Source organism: Lotus japonicus, chromosome 3 (genome assembly GCF_012489685.1).
Source record: "Lotus japonicus ecotype B-129 chromosome 3, LjGifu_v1.2".
Lineage (NCBI taxonomy): Eukaryota > Viridiplantae > Streptophyta > Magnoliopsida > Fabales > Fabaceae > Lotus > Lotus japonicus.
The window spans coordinates 73543064-73555723 of NC_080043.1; the positions used below are offsets into that span (position 1 = coordinate 73543064).

Genomic DNA, 12660 nt, shown 5'->3' on the forward strand with positions numbered 1-12660 from the left:
AATCTCAGACCTGATACAAGCAAGAAAGCTTCAAGCACACAAGACAAATGCTTAACCTGTCGAATATCCCCCTCACAGAACAGTAGAGAATCATCTACGAATTGTAAGTGATTTAATAGAAAACCATTCCCAAAAGAAACTCCACTAGGATGAGAACCCACCAACGACTGATTAAGCATACAGGACATCTCATTCACACAAATATTGAATAACAACGGAGATAAAGGGTCTCCTTGCCTCAAACCTTTCTTTATGTAGAAAAAATCCGTAGGTGACCCATTCACTAACACCGCCAAAGTTGTTGTTGATATACAACTATGCATCCAATTGCGCAACTTCTCACCAAAACCCATCTCCTTTAACATATCCAGCAGGAAGTCCCATTCAATATTATCATATGCTTTTACAAAGTCCAGTTTCATAAGGAGACCCCCTTTATCATGTCTCTTCATACTATCTACCACTTCATTTGCAATAAACACACAGTCCACTATTTGTCTGCCTTGCGTAAATGCAAATTGATTCAGGGTCAGAACAGAAGGCATTACCTCTCTTAAACGATTTGCCAAGACCTTTGCCAAAAGCTTGTAAATTCCTCCAATAAGACTGATGGGCCTGAAATCCGCAACTGTTTCCTGATGATTGCCTTTGGGAATCAAGGCGATAAAGGCTGAGTTCAAACCCTTTACCAACCTACCAAATCCGTGAAAATCCTTAAAAAAGTGTAGCAGATCATCTTTTAAAGTTGGCCAACAATGCTTAAAGAAAGCCATACTAAAACCATCAGGGCCTGGTGATTTGCTTCCATCACATCCCAAAATTGCCTCATGAATTTCTTCCAGAAAACGATTCGCCTCATCACTGATTTTTCTCATATTATCACACTGCACTTTCGGGCGCTGAAACGGAACATGAGCAAAAAAGCTTTTAAAATGACTTTTTACTGCCTCCTTTATCTGCTGGGGATCATTTAACACTCTCCCTTCAAAGCGCAAATGAGTAACATCCCTATTTGAGGACCTTGCTTTACATACCCTATGAAATTTTTTTGTGTTCCTGTCACCCTCCTTTACCCATTGTAATCTAGACTTCTGTATCCACGCCAATTCCTCCGCACGATATTCCTTCCACAAAGCACCCATTGTAGCTATTCGTTCCTTACGCAGCTCCTCTGACATACCCTCTGACTCCATTCGCCTCATTACAACATGAACTTTCTCCTCTAGTAGTCGTATTCTGTGAGAGCCCCACACCCCTTTGCCATGACGCCACTCCCTAATTTTGCTTCTCAAAAACTTTAGTTTTTTCATCAGCACGAAGCCACCCCAGCCTTCCACCACAGCGGAGTTCCACCATTCCGCCACCAAATCAGTAAAACCATCCACCATCAACCAATGGTTAAAAAAACAAAAAGGCTTTGGACCATAATCATCAATCCCAAACGCCAAACCCACTGCTTTGTGATCAGATACACCCCAATCTAAAGTGAATTGGGAGAAGTTATTGTACCTTAGGAACAGATCTTCCGACACCACCCATCTGTCAAGCCTGCTTCAAAGACCCTCATTGCGAGAAGAGAACCAAGTAAAATTGCTTCCCTGCAGAGACAAATCCTCCAGACATGCATCTGACATAAACTGACGAAAAGCCAAATCTCCTAAGGACAACGCTGCACCCCCGCTTCTGTCCTCTATATTGAGCACAACATTAAAATCCCCGCCAACTATGACGCTCCCTGAATGAGATGCAACCATATCCGCTAACAGTACAAAGAATTGGAATTTTTCAGCGTCTAATTGAGGACCATACACATTAATAATGAGAAAAAGATTGTCAGAGCTGGGAATCCTAGCAAAGAGAGCAATAAAATTTTGACCCTTTTGCGTCTGCTCCACCAACAAAGTACTTTCCCTCCACATTGAAACAAGACCACCCGCCGAACCCACTGCCGGTACCATACAATACTGCATATTCACTGATCTCGCCCAAGAGTCAATCTCTTTCTCCGCCCCAATTTTGTCTCTTGCAGAAACAACACACTAGGTCTCACCTGAACAAACGCCTTCTTCACAGCCATCCATTTGGTAGAGCGACTCAACCCACGCACATTCCACGACACCCAAGGATTCCCCATTGCAACAGAACAAAAGACGAAACACAATCAGTTCAGATCCGGGTGATTTTCCCGTAGTTGATTCTCTAGCCTTTGGATAATTATATCTTCATCCCCATCATATACCATACCATACCCACCTTCTTCCCCACGTTCCATATTTGCCTGGCCCTAGAATTCACATCATTCCCCTCGAAGTCATCAGAAGATAGGGAGTCCTGAATTGGAGAAAGAAATACTTGAGCCTTGTTTCCTCTCGGCTTCCCATGGCGCACTCTCGATTTTGGCCCAACACGTGACCACCAGCAAGAGTTTTTATTTTATCAATTTGTGAGCAAGAATGGGCTAGTGAACCAGCTTGGAAACTATTTGATGGGCCTGCTCCTAATACCACTGATGGGTTAATCCACACATTTTTTGGCCAGGGTAAAAACACGCCCCTTTCATAACCATTCATAACACCCCACGTGCTCTGCCCTGACAACAACGAAGCTGAAATCATGTTCCTAGACTCCATAAAACAAGCAGCCATTCTTGAGCTATTTCCCTGCGTTACACTCGCATATATCCCTGTTGTCGGTACATTGATTTTTTTTGACTTGCTCTCCCCTCTTGAAACGCCTCCATTGACTTCTCCCCCTGAACCTCCGAAACCGCTCCATCTTGATTGCCTTTCAAAGCCATTAACTCATCAGGAGTGTAACCGTCGTCAAGTAAATCCTGTAACGCTTGTTCTGGCAGGTCTTCTCCTCCATCCGATGTTGCCACCGTCGTACCGATGACATCCATGGCAGCCCCTTCGGCCAAAGACGCCGATTGATCAAACATCACCCCGTTCTCTACGTGATCACCATCCCCAGATTCTGAGCTTGTAAGCGTCTTCACCATGGGTTTCAAACTCAATCCAGACCAATCTTGATAAGTTGCTACTTCCTTTTCGATTAGCACACGACACACATTTCCCTCAACATTGCAGTCCATGAATTGTTGCTCGATTAGAGGGTGGGATGTCTCAACCAGTACCCTCGCAAAATCCAATCTCTATTTATTGGCGGTGATCGTATCCATGCACACATATTTTCCCAAGAGATTACCAAGCGCTGCAAAAAATCGATAATTCCAAGCTCCCACCGGAACTTTCCATACTCGAATCCAAACGAGGAAAGTGAAATTCGTATTCACCTAGGACAGATGTGATACACAATGTTGCAACAATGTGTAGCACAACAAAACACAATCAGAGTATCAAAAATAAACAAACAGTTAAAACACAAGGAGTTGTTAACCCAGTTCGGTGAACATCACCTACGTCTGGAGGATACCAATCCAGGAGTCAATTCACTATCAAATAATAGTTCTCAGGTCACATAAAAGTCCCTCCTATACCTAAGTACTCCCCCTTAGTATAGAGCCTCTTATATGTTCACCACTATTACACAAGTGAATCAAGCTTAGCCCTTCTCCTCTAAGCTATGAGAAAACTTTCTCTAACTCCTAACAATCACTGCCACAGTGATCAAGACATGTTTATCAAAAACAGTTTGATGAGATTACAACTCAACTAAAACAAATTCAACTCAGTACTTTGATGAACTAAAGCACTAAGTTGGTACAACACTCACAACAGGACTCAAATAATAAACCCTAAGATCAGTATATCACCCTCAGAATCCCTATTTTGCTAGGGTTTATAAACTCCTTTATATAGACGTTCACGTGAGGCTTGGATCTTCAATGGGCCGAACGTCATAGAGTCCACAACAGCACTTCTGGAAAGAATCTTCATGGAATCAAATCTTACCAGGATAAAATAACAGAACCAAGTAAAACAGAATTTGAGATAGACTTGGTCCACACGCTATCAATCTTGTTACTTCAGCCAAGATTAAAACAAACACGCCTTCAGAAGATAAAACGCACAGCATAGGATAAAAACTTCTGAATCACCATACAGTTAGCAACCTCACAACAAGCTTGACTTTAACGACTGAACAAGCAACATATGTAATTCCACCATGTTGCTCCAGATGTTGGTCCATATGGTTGCACATCATGGTTTGAGCAAAATGCAGCCAATCAAAAGAACTACAATATCCCCCTTTGGCAAATTTTTGCTAAAACATGATTAGAAAGCCAAACAATGCAAAAACAACCATATGCAAAAACAACCATACTCATCCATTAACACAAAACCGCACACAGCATATGATGAACTGCACACAGCATATGATGAACTGAACACACTACTGAGTCGGAATACCAATACCATACTTAGTCTGAATAACAAAAACACTCAACACCATTCTCCCCCTTATTAGCAGAATTTGTCAAAGGGTGCAGAGAGTCAGCAGAAGCCAACAAAATATTACAACCAGATTGAATGGAGAAGGATCAAATACACTAAGCACTAGCAGAAGTGTCATCATCAGAAGTACCAGCAGCATCTTGATCATCAGCAGCATTGTCTTCAAGAGGCCTCTTGCCTTTAGTCAACTGCAGAATGAGAGTGTCCACATTCTTCTTCCTCAATGTACAACTAGTAATTGTGTCCTGAAGCATCTTAGACACCGCAATAAGCGCAGCAATAGGAGTCTCAGGAGTCTTCTGAGAGGAAGTACCCTCCCCCTGAGTCATCTCAGCCAAATCAGCAACATCAGAAACATGGGCACCAGCTAGCAGGCTGGAATCAATAGTGAGAAGACTAGCTTTCTTGCTAGGAACCTCATCATCAAGGAGAATTTGAGGATGTTGACTTAAAATAATCCCACAAATTAAACAAGGAAAACCAATAGGAAGCCTGACAGCAAAAGTTTCAGCATGCTTCATAGTTTGAGCAAAGACATATTCACCAAAATCAAACTGAGTTTGAGTTCCAACCAGATAAATTAATTTGGCCAAACCTGAAGAAACATCTGAGCTATGTGTAGTAGGAGCCCAATTTGCAGCACCAATGCGATTCAAGATAGCATACTTCACACTCAAATAAGTAGAAGACAGCAATCCTTTAGCAGGCCATACCATATTCTGACCAGCCGTGAGTTCTTCAGTGATAGCACTCAATGACAACTCTTCATTTCCTGTGGCAACAGTGCTCCTTCCCAAATACTGGTTAATGATCTCAGGTGAAAAATGGACACACTTACCACGCACAAAAACTTTCCTGAACTCAGGATGCCCAGAAACAGTGCAATTTGTAGTCACATTCACAATAAATTCTCTCACCAACTTGTCATAGCAGCCACCTATCTCAGTAACAGTTTTCAATAACCCAGCAGCCTCAAGAAGTTTCATGATTTCTTGACAATGCAGAATCTCACCAGTCAATTCCCTCTCTTGAGCAATCCTGCGCTGATAAACATACTTCCACTTGCCAACACTCTCTTCAGAGTGAAAAGAAATATTATCCAAAGGAGCAGCAGGCACATTTTCTGGAATTCGTTTCCCAATCTTACGCTTCTGAGCAGCAGGACCAGTATCTGACTTATCCAACTCCTCAATTGGAGTCTCATCAACAACAGGAGCATCATTGTCTTTGTGAACCTTTCTCTTGACATTCTGGACAACAGGAGTATCATCATCAAGAATAATGACCTTCTTGCGCTTCTTGTTTTCACTCAAACCCAAACCTAACTTCTTGCCAGAGGAACGCGTAGAGTACTTACGAACAACAGTCATCTTTTTCCTCTTTGAAGCAACAGAAGCAGAAGTACCAAGGGTGTTGAGCAACACCTCATCAGATTCTGAGTTCTCAATGACATTCTGAACATCCTCGACATGCATATCTTTATCAACAGAGGGAGTAGAGATGGGAACCATTACCTCTTCTTCAAGATGATCAGAATTCTTGTTGCAATCAGTATCAACACCGTGGCTTGATTGGTTGTTGCTTGGTGATGGAACAATTGGATCTACATTTGCATGTAAAACTTCCTTGAGAGGAGTGTCCAACACTTCAGTGATACGAAAATCAGCAACATCATCACCTGTACTTGAGTTGATTTCAGCCTCGAAATTTACTCCCTGGGTTCCCTCAGAGCTTCTCGTTACCATCTTCTTCTTTGCTTTGGACGCATCTGACTTGGATCGAGCCTTTTTCCCTTTCATCTTACTCGGATCAGACGATGGTTGAGGAATACCTTGAGCAATTGCGATTTCAGAGGTATGAGGAGAGGATTTTGAAACCTTTGAAGATTTTGGGGTTTTGGATTTCAAACCCAATACCTTTACCCCGTAAGCATTCATCTCAGGAGTGAGTTTCTTGCTAGAATCTTGACTCATGGTGAAGAAGACACACAGAAGGAAACACGGGTCTTCAAGAAAAGAATGGACGGTTTTGGAGTGAGTTTCAGAGATTTGAAGTTGCACAGTGGAAGTTGCAGGAGAGATTATCAAGAAACAATGGAAATTCCTGATTAAGCGTGTCTCAGAAGTAATGACAAAATAGCCGTTGGCACACAAAAATCCCTTTAATTGCTATAATTCCTCAAATAAACAGATACCCAATAACTGCCTCAATTTTTCAAACTGTGTGGCATCCAGAGCTTTGGTAAAAATATCTGCTAACTGCTTCTCAGTTGAGACATGTTCCAGAGTAACAGTGCCATCTTCAACTAACTCCCTAATGAAATGATGACGAATGTCAATATGTTTTGTTCTGCTGTGCTGAATTGGATTTTTAGATATGTTGATAGCACTTAGATTGTCACAAAACAATGTCATAACATTTTGTTGCACATTATACTCCTTTAACATTTGTTTCATCCACAACAACTGAGTGCAACTGCTTCCAGCAGCTATATATTCCGCTTCTGCCGTAGAGAGAGAGACACAATTTTGCTTTTTACTAAACCAAGAGATTAGATTGTTTCCAAGAAAGAAACATCCACCTGATGTGCTTTTCCTATCATCAGCACTTCCAGCCCAATCCGCATCACAGTAACCTGTTAACACTGAATTAGTGTTGTGAGAGTACAAAATGCCATAATCACTTGTACCACTGATATACTTAATGATCCTTTTCACTTGAATGAGATGACTAGTCTTTGGTTCTGCTTGATACCTAGCACAAACTCCAACTGCAAAAGTAATATCTGGTCTGCTGGCAGTGAGATACAAAAGACTTCCAATCATGCTTCTATATAAACTAGGATCCACATCAGTACCTTTCCCATCCTTTGTAAGCTTGATATGAGTTGCAGCAGGTGTTCTTTTATGGCCAGCATTCTCAAGACCAAACTTCTTAACAATTCCCTTGGCATACTTACTTTGTGTGATGAATAAGGTATCTTCCATCTGTTTTACCTGAAGTCCCAGAAAGTAAGTTAATTCGCCTACAAGACTCATTTCAAACTCAGATTTCATTTGTTCAACAAATTGTTCCACCATATGGTTCGACATGCCACCAAACACGATGTCATCAACATAAATTTGAGCTACCATGAGTTCACTGCCATTTTTCTTAACAAACAAGGTTTTGTCAATGCCACCTTTGTCATAACCATTGTTGATCAGAAACTCTGTTAATCTTTCATACCAGGCTCTAGGTGCTTGTTTTAAGCCATACAGAGCCTTTTTCAATCTGTACACATGATCTGGAAAACTTGGATCTACAAACCCTTTAGGTTGTTCCACATAGACTTCTTCATCCAGGTAACCATTCAAGAATGCACTCTTGACGTCCATCTGATATAGTCTGAATTTTAGCACACATGCTACTCCTAACAATAATCTGATAGATTCAAGACGAGCAACAGGAGCAAATGTTTCATCAAAGTCTACCCCTTCTATTTGAGAGTATCCCTGAGCAACTAGACGAGATTTGTTCCTTGTCACATTACCACTTTCATCAGACTTGTTCCTGAATATCCACTTAGTTCCCACAACATTTGCATCATCAGGTCTTGGAACCAATTCCCACACTTCATTTCTCTTGAACTGTCCCAGTTCCTCTTGCATGGATTGAATCCAAAACTCATCAGTCAGAGCTTCTTTGACATTCTTTGGTTCTATTTTTGATATGAAGCATGCATTAGAAACTAGATCCCTTGACCTTGTAATAACCCCATCATTCAGATCACCAATGATATTTTCTTTTGGATGTATCTTCTGAATTCTAATAGAGGGTTCTTTGGTAGCTAAAGGCAGTTGAGAGACAGTGTCTTCTTGTTCATTTTGGAATTGAATTGCTGGCTCATCTGGTTCCCCATCAGTACACTCATACGGTAGATCATCTTCATCATGTGCTTGTTCCGTTCTCTCATTGGATGTATCATCAACAACAACATTAATGGATTCCATCATGACTCTCGTGCGGATATTATAAACTCTGTAAGCTCTGCTGTTTCCAGAATACCCCAGAAATATTCCAACTTCACTTTTAGGATCCAGTTTTCTCCTATGTTCTCTGTCAGTCAGAATGTAGCACTTGCTCCCAAAAACATGGAAATACTTCACTGTAGGTTTCTTTCCTTTCCATAGTTCATACTGAGTGACTGTGTCTCCTTGACGAATAGTGACACGATTGTGAATGTAGCAGGCAGTGTTGATGGCTTCAGCCCAAAAATGATATGGTAGATTTTTTGCATGCAACATAGCTCTAGCAGATTCTTGCAATGTCCTGTTCTTCCTTTCAACCACTCCATTTTGCTGAGGAGTGATAGGAGCAGAGAATTCATGTTTGATTCCTTCAGATGAGCAAAACTCAGAGAATTGACCATTTTCAAACTCTTTTCCATGATCACTTCGTATTTTGACAATCCCACTCCCTTTTTCCCTTTGCACTTGGAGACATAGTTCTTTGAACACTTCAAAGGTGTCTGACTTCTCCTTCAGAAATTCTACCCAAGTGAACCTGGAAAAATCATCTACACAAACAAAAACGTACCTTTTTCCTCCCAGACTTTCCACTTGCATTGGCCCCATCAAATCCATGTGCAGTAGTTCAAGCACTTTTGATGTAGTCAGATGTTGTAACTTCTGGTGAGACATTTTGACTTGCTTCCCAATCTGACATTCACCACAAACCTTTCCTTCTTGGATGTTCAACTTTGGTATCCCTCTAACTACTTCCTCAGCAACAATCCTTTTCATACTCTTAAGATTCAGATGACCTAACTTTTGGTGCCAGATTCTAACTTCATCTTCTTTAGACATCAAACATAGAGCAGACAAAGATGTTGTTTCAGAGGTCCACATGTAGCAGTTGTCCTTTGATCTAGCTCCTCTCATCAGCACATCCTTGTTCTTATTTTTGACAACACACCCAGACTGTTTGAACACCACCTTCAAGCCTTGGTCACAAAGTTGACTTATGCTGATCAAGTTTGCAGTTAACCCTTCAACTAGCAAGACATCATCAAGGTTTGGAGATCCTGTGTCAGACAATTTTCCAATTCCTCTGATCTTTCCTTTGGCTCCATCCCCAAAAGTAACAAAGCTCTTAGCATGTGGTTTCACTTTCTCAAGATAACTTTTTACTCCTGTCATGTGTCTGGAACACCCACTATCAAAGTACCAGTCTTCTTTTGATGATGCGCGCAGAGAGGTGTGAGCAATGAGAGCAGTAAAATTAACCTTAGGCTTCCACTTTCTTTTGTCTGGACTTTTCTTTTCATCTTCTCGTGATACACCTTGAAGCATAGGATATCCATACAGCTTGAAGCAATATGGTCTAATGTGACCAAATCTGCCACAGTAATGACATCTCCAAGTTGAATTTTGATAGTTCCTGACTTGAGCATACGAATGTCTAACCGATTGCTGGGGCCTGTGGTTCCACATTTTAACATTTGATTGCCTTCCAATCTGCACATGTTCCTTGGTCATGTTCTGACTTGCCTTGTTAACAGCACGATAATCAAATCCTATCCCAGTCTTATCACCTGCACTTTTTCCCACATCAAGAATTTCATCCAGAATATCAGTGCTTTTGCTCATCATGCGAATGGACTTGGTCATTCCTTCCATTTTTGAGTTCAATAAGGCAACTTCTTCAGTTAGCTTCTTCTTCTCAGCTTGAAGGTCAAGGACTTGCTTCTTTTGTTGCTGACCATAGATACATGCTTCTTTCCACTTAGTGTAGAGAAGTTTATAGGCTTCAGCAAGTTCCTCATCGGAGATTTCCTTGTCACTGTCTCCATCATCTGAATCACATCTAACCATGAATGATGTTACTTTGTTTGCTGTTACATCTTCACCTTCAGTATCAGATTCATCATCAGACCAAGTGGTGACCATTCCTTTCTTCTGTTTCTTTAAGTATGTGGCACATTCAGCCCTGATGTGGCCAAAACCCTCACATTCATGACATTGAACTCCTCGGCCATTTCCTGCCTTGTCTTCATCTTTCATTTTTCTTTGAAATTGCTGATTCTTGAAGTTGTCAGGTCGTTTGTCTTGCACATTTGGCCTTGATCGTTTATCCAGCCTCTTCAAAACCTTGTTGAATTTTCTTCCCAGAAAAGCAATGGCTTCAGATATGCTTTCATTAGTTTCATTGTCAGACATATCATCATCTAAATCTGTGCTTGAGACAAGAGCAATGCTTTTATTTCTTTTCTCAGGTCTATCATTCTGAGTCATTTCAAAAGTCATCAAAGATCCAATAAGCTCATCCACCTTGATACTGCTTATGTCTTGAGCTTCTTCAATAGCAGTTACTTTCATGTCGAACTTCTTGGGAAGAGATCTGAGAATCTTTCTCACAAGCTTCTCCTCTGACATTTGTTCCCCTAAAGCGAATGAGGAGTTTGCCATATCACGCAGTCTCATATGAAAATCAGAAATGGTCTCATCTTCCTTCATCTTTAAGTTCTCAAACTGAGTTGTTAGAATTTGAAGCCTCGACATTCTAACTCTGGAAGTCCCTTCATGAGCAGTCTTGAGAATCTCCCAAGCATCCTTTGCCACAGTGCAAGTGTTGATCAATCGGAACATATTTTTATCCACTCCATTGAATATAGCATTCAGCGCTTTAGAGTTGCCCAACGCTTCCTCATCCTCTTCTTTATTCCATTCATCCTCAGGTTTCAACTCACCAACAGATGACCCTTCCTTGGGTATATTGACCGGATGTTTCCAACCTTTGACAATAGCCTTCCAGGTCTTGCTGTCAATTGATTTAAGAAACGCAATCATACGCGCCTTCCAGTAGTCGTAGTTGGTGCCATCCAAAATAGGTGGTCTATTCACAGAACCACCTTCCTTTGAGTTGTCCATTGGAACCGAATCAGTCTTCCCTGGAGCTCACCCAACCAGAACAGGGTGCCTGCTCTGATGCCAATTGAAATTCGTATTCACCTAGGACAGATGTGATACACAATGTTGCAACAATGTGTAGCACAACAAAACACAATCAGAGTATCAAAAATAAACAAACAGTTAAAACACAAGGAGTTGTTAACCCAGTTCGGTGAACATCACCTACGTCTGGAGGATACCAATCCAGGAGTCAATTCACTATCAAATAATAGTTCTCAGGTCACATAAAAGTCCCTCCTATACCTAAGTACTCCCCCTTAGTATAGAGCCTCTTATATGTTCACCACTATTACACAAGTGAATCAAGCTTAGCCCTTCTCCTCTAAGCTATGAGAAAACTTTCTCTAACTCCTAACAATCACTGCCACAGTGATCAAGACATGTTTATCAAAAACAGTTTGATGAGATTACAACTCAACTAAAACAAATTCAACTCAGTACTTTGATGAACTAAAGCACTAAGTTGGTACAACACTCACAACAGGACTCAAATAATAAACCCTAAGATCAGTATATCACCCTCAGAATCCCTATTTTGCTAGGGTTTATAAACTCCTTTATATAGACGTTCACGTGAGGCTTGGATCTTCAATGGGCCGAACGTCATAGAGTCCACAACAGCACTTCTGGAAAGAATCTTCATGGAATCAAATCTTACCAGGATAAAATAACAGAACCAAGTAAAACAGAATTTGAGATAGACTTGGTCCACACGCTATCAATCTTGTTACTTCAGCCAAGATTAAAACAAACACGCCTTCAGAAGATAAAACGCACAGCATAGGATAAAAACTTCTGAATCACCATACAGTTAGCAACCTCACAACAAGCTTGACTTTAACGACTGAACAAGCAACATATGTAATTCCACCATGTTGCTCCAGATGTTGGTCCATATGGTTGCACATCATGGTTTGAGCAAAATGCAGCCAATCAAAAGAACTACAGAAAGTATTAGCCACCATGAAGCATGAGGTTGGTTGCACCCCATCAAAAATCTCACTCAAAGATGTTGTTGCCTCAGCTAAATAGAAATCTCGTTCATCCTGAGACTCAAACTCAAGAAGCACCTCTCGAGCCCCCATCAGTTTGACCCGACAGCTTGATAGTCCCCACAATCGCAGCTCCTCCCTAACAGTCTCAATAGACTTAATATCTGGCAAAATCGCACGAGCACACCGCTCCATCCAGTCTTTCTCATCTGAATCCACATTGTACATCACATTTGTGTTACCTTCGTTAATACTTGGATCTTTGTGCATTTCAGGCTCCACCTTACGCTTCCACAT

The 12660-nt window shown here is 41.2% G+C and overlaps 1 protein-coding gene across 1 annotated transcript; it reads right to left on the minus strand.

Annotated features, from left to right (window-relative positions):
- Positions 1–4513: 4513 nt before the first annotated feature.
- Positions 4514–6391, minus strand: LOC130744698 (uncharacterized). Its single transcript, XM_057596860.1, has one exon. It carries the CDS (start codon positions 6389–6391, stop codon positions 4514–4516), a length of 1878 nt encoding a protein of 625 aa, XP_057452843.1.
- Between the last annotated feature and the right edge of the window lie 6269 nt (positions 6392–12660).

Coding starts and splice junctions, on each gene's coding strand:
- LOC130744698 (XM_057596860.1), bottom strand. CDS start 6,391: ATGAGTCAAGATTCTAGCAAGAAACTCACTCCTGAGATGAATGCTTAC.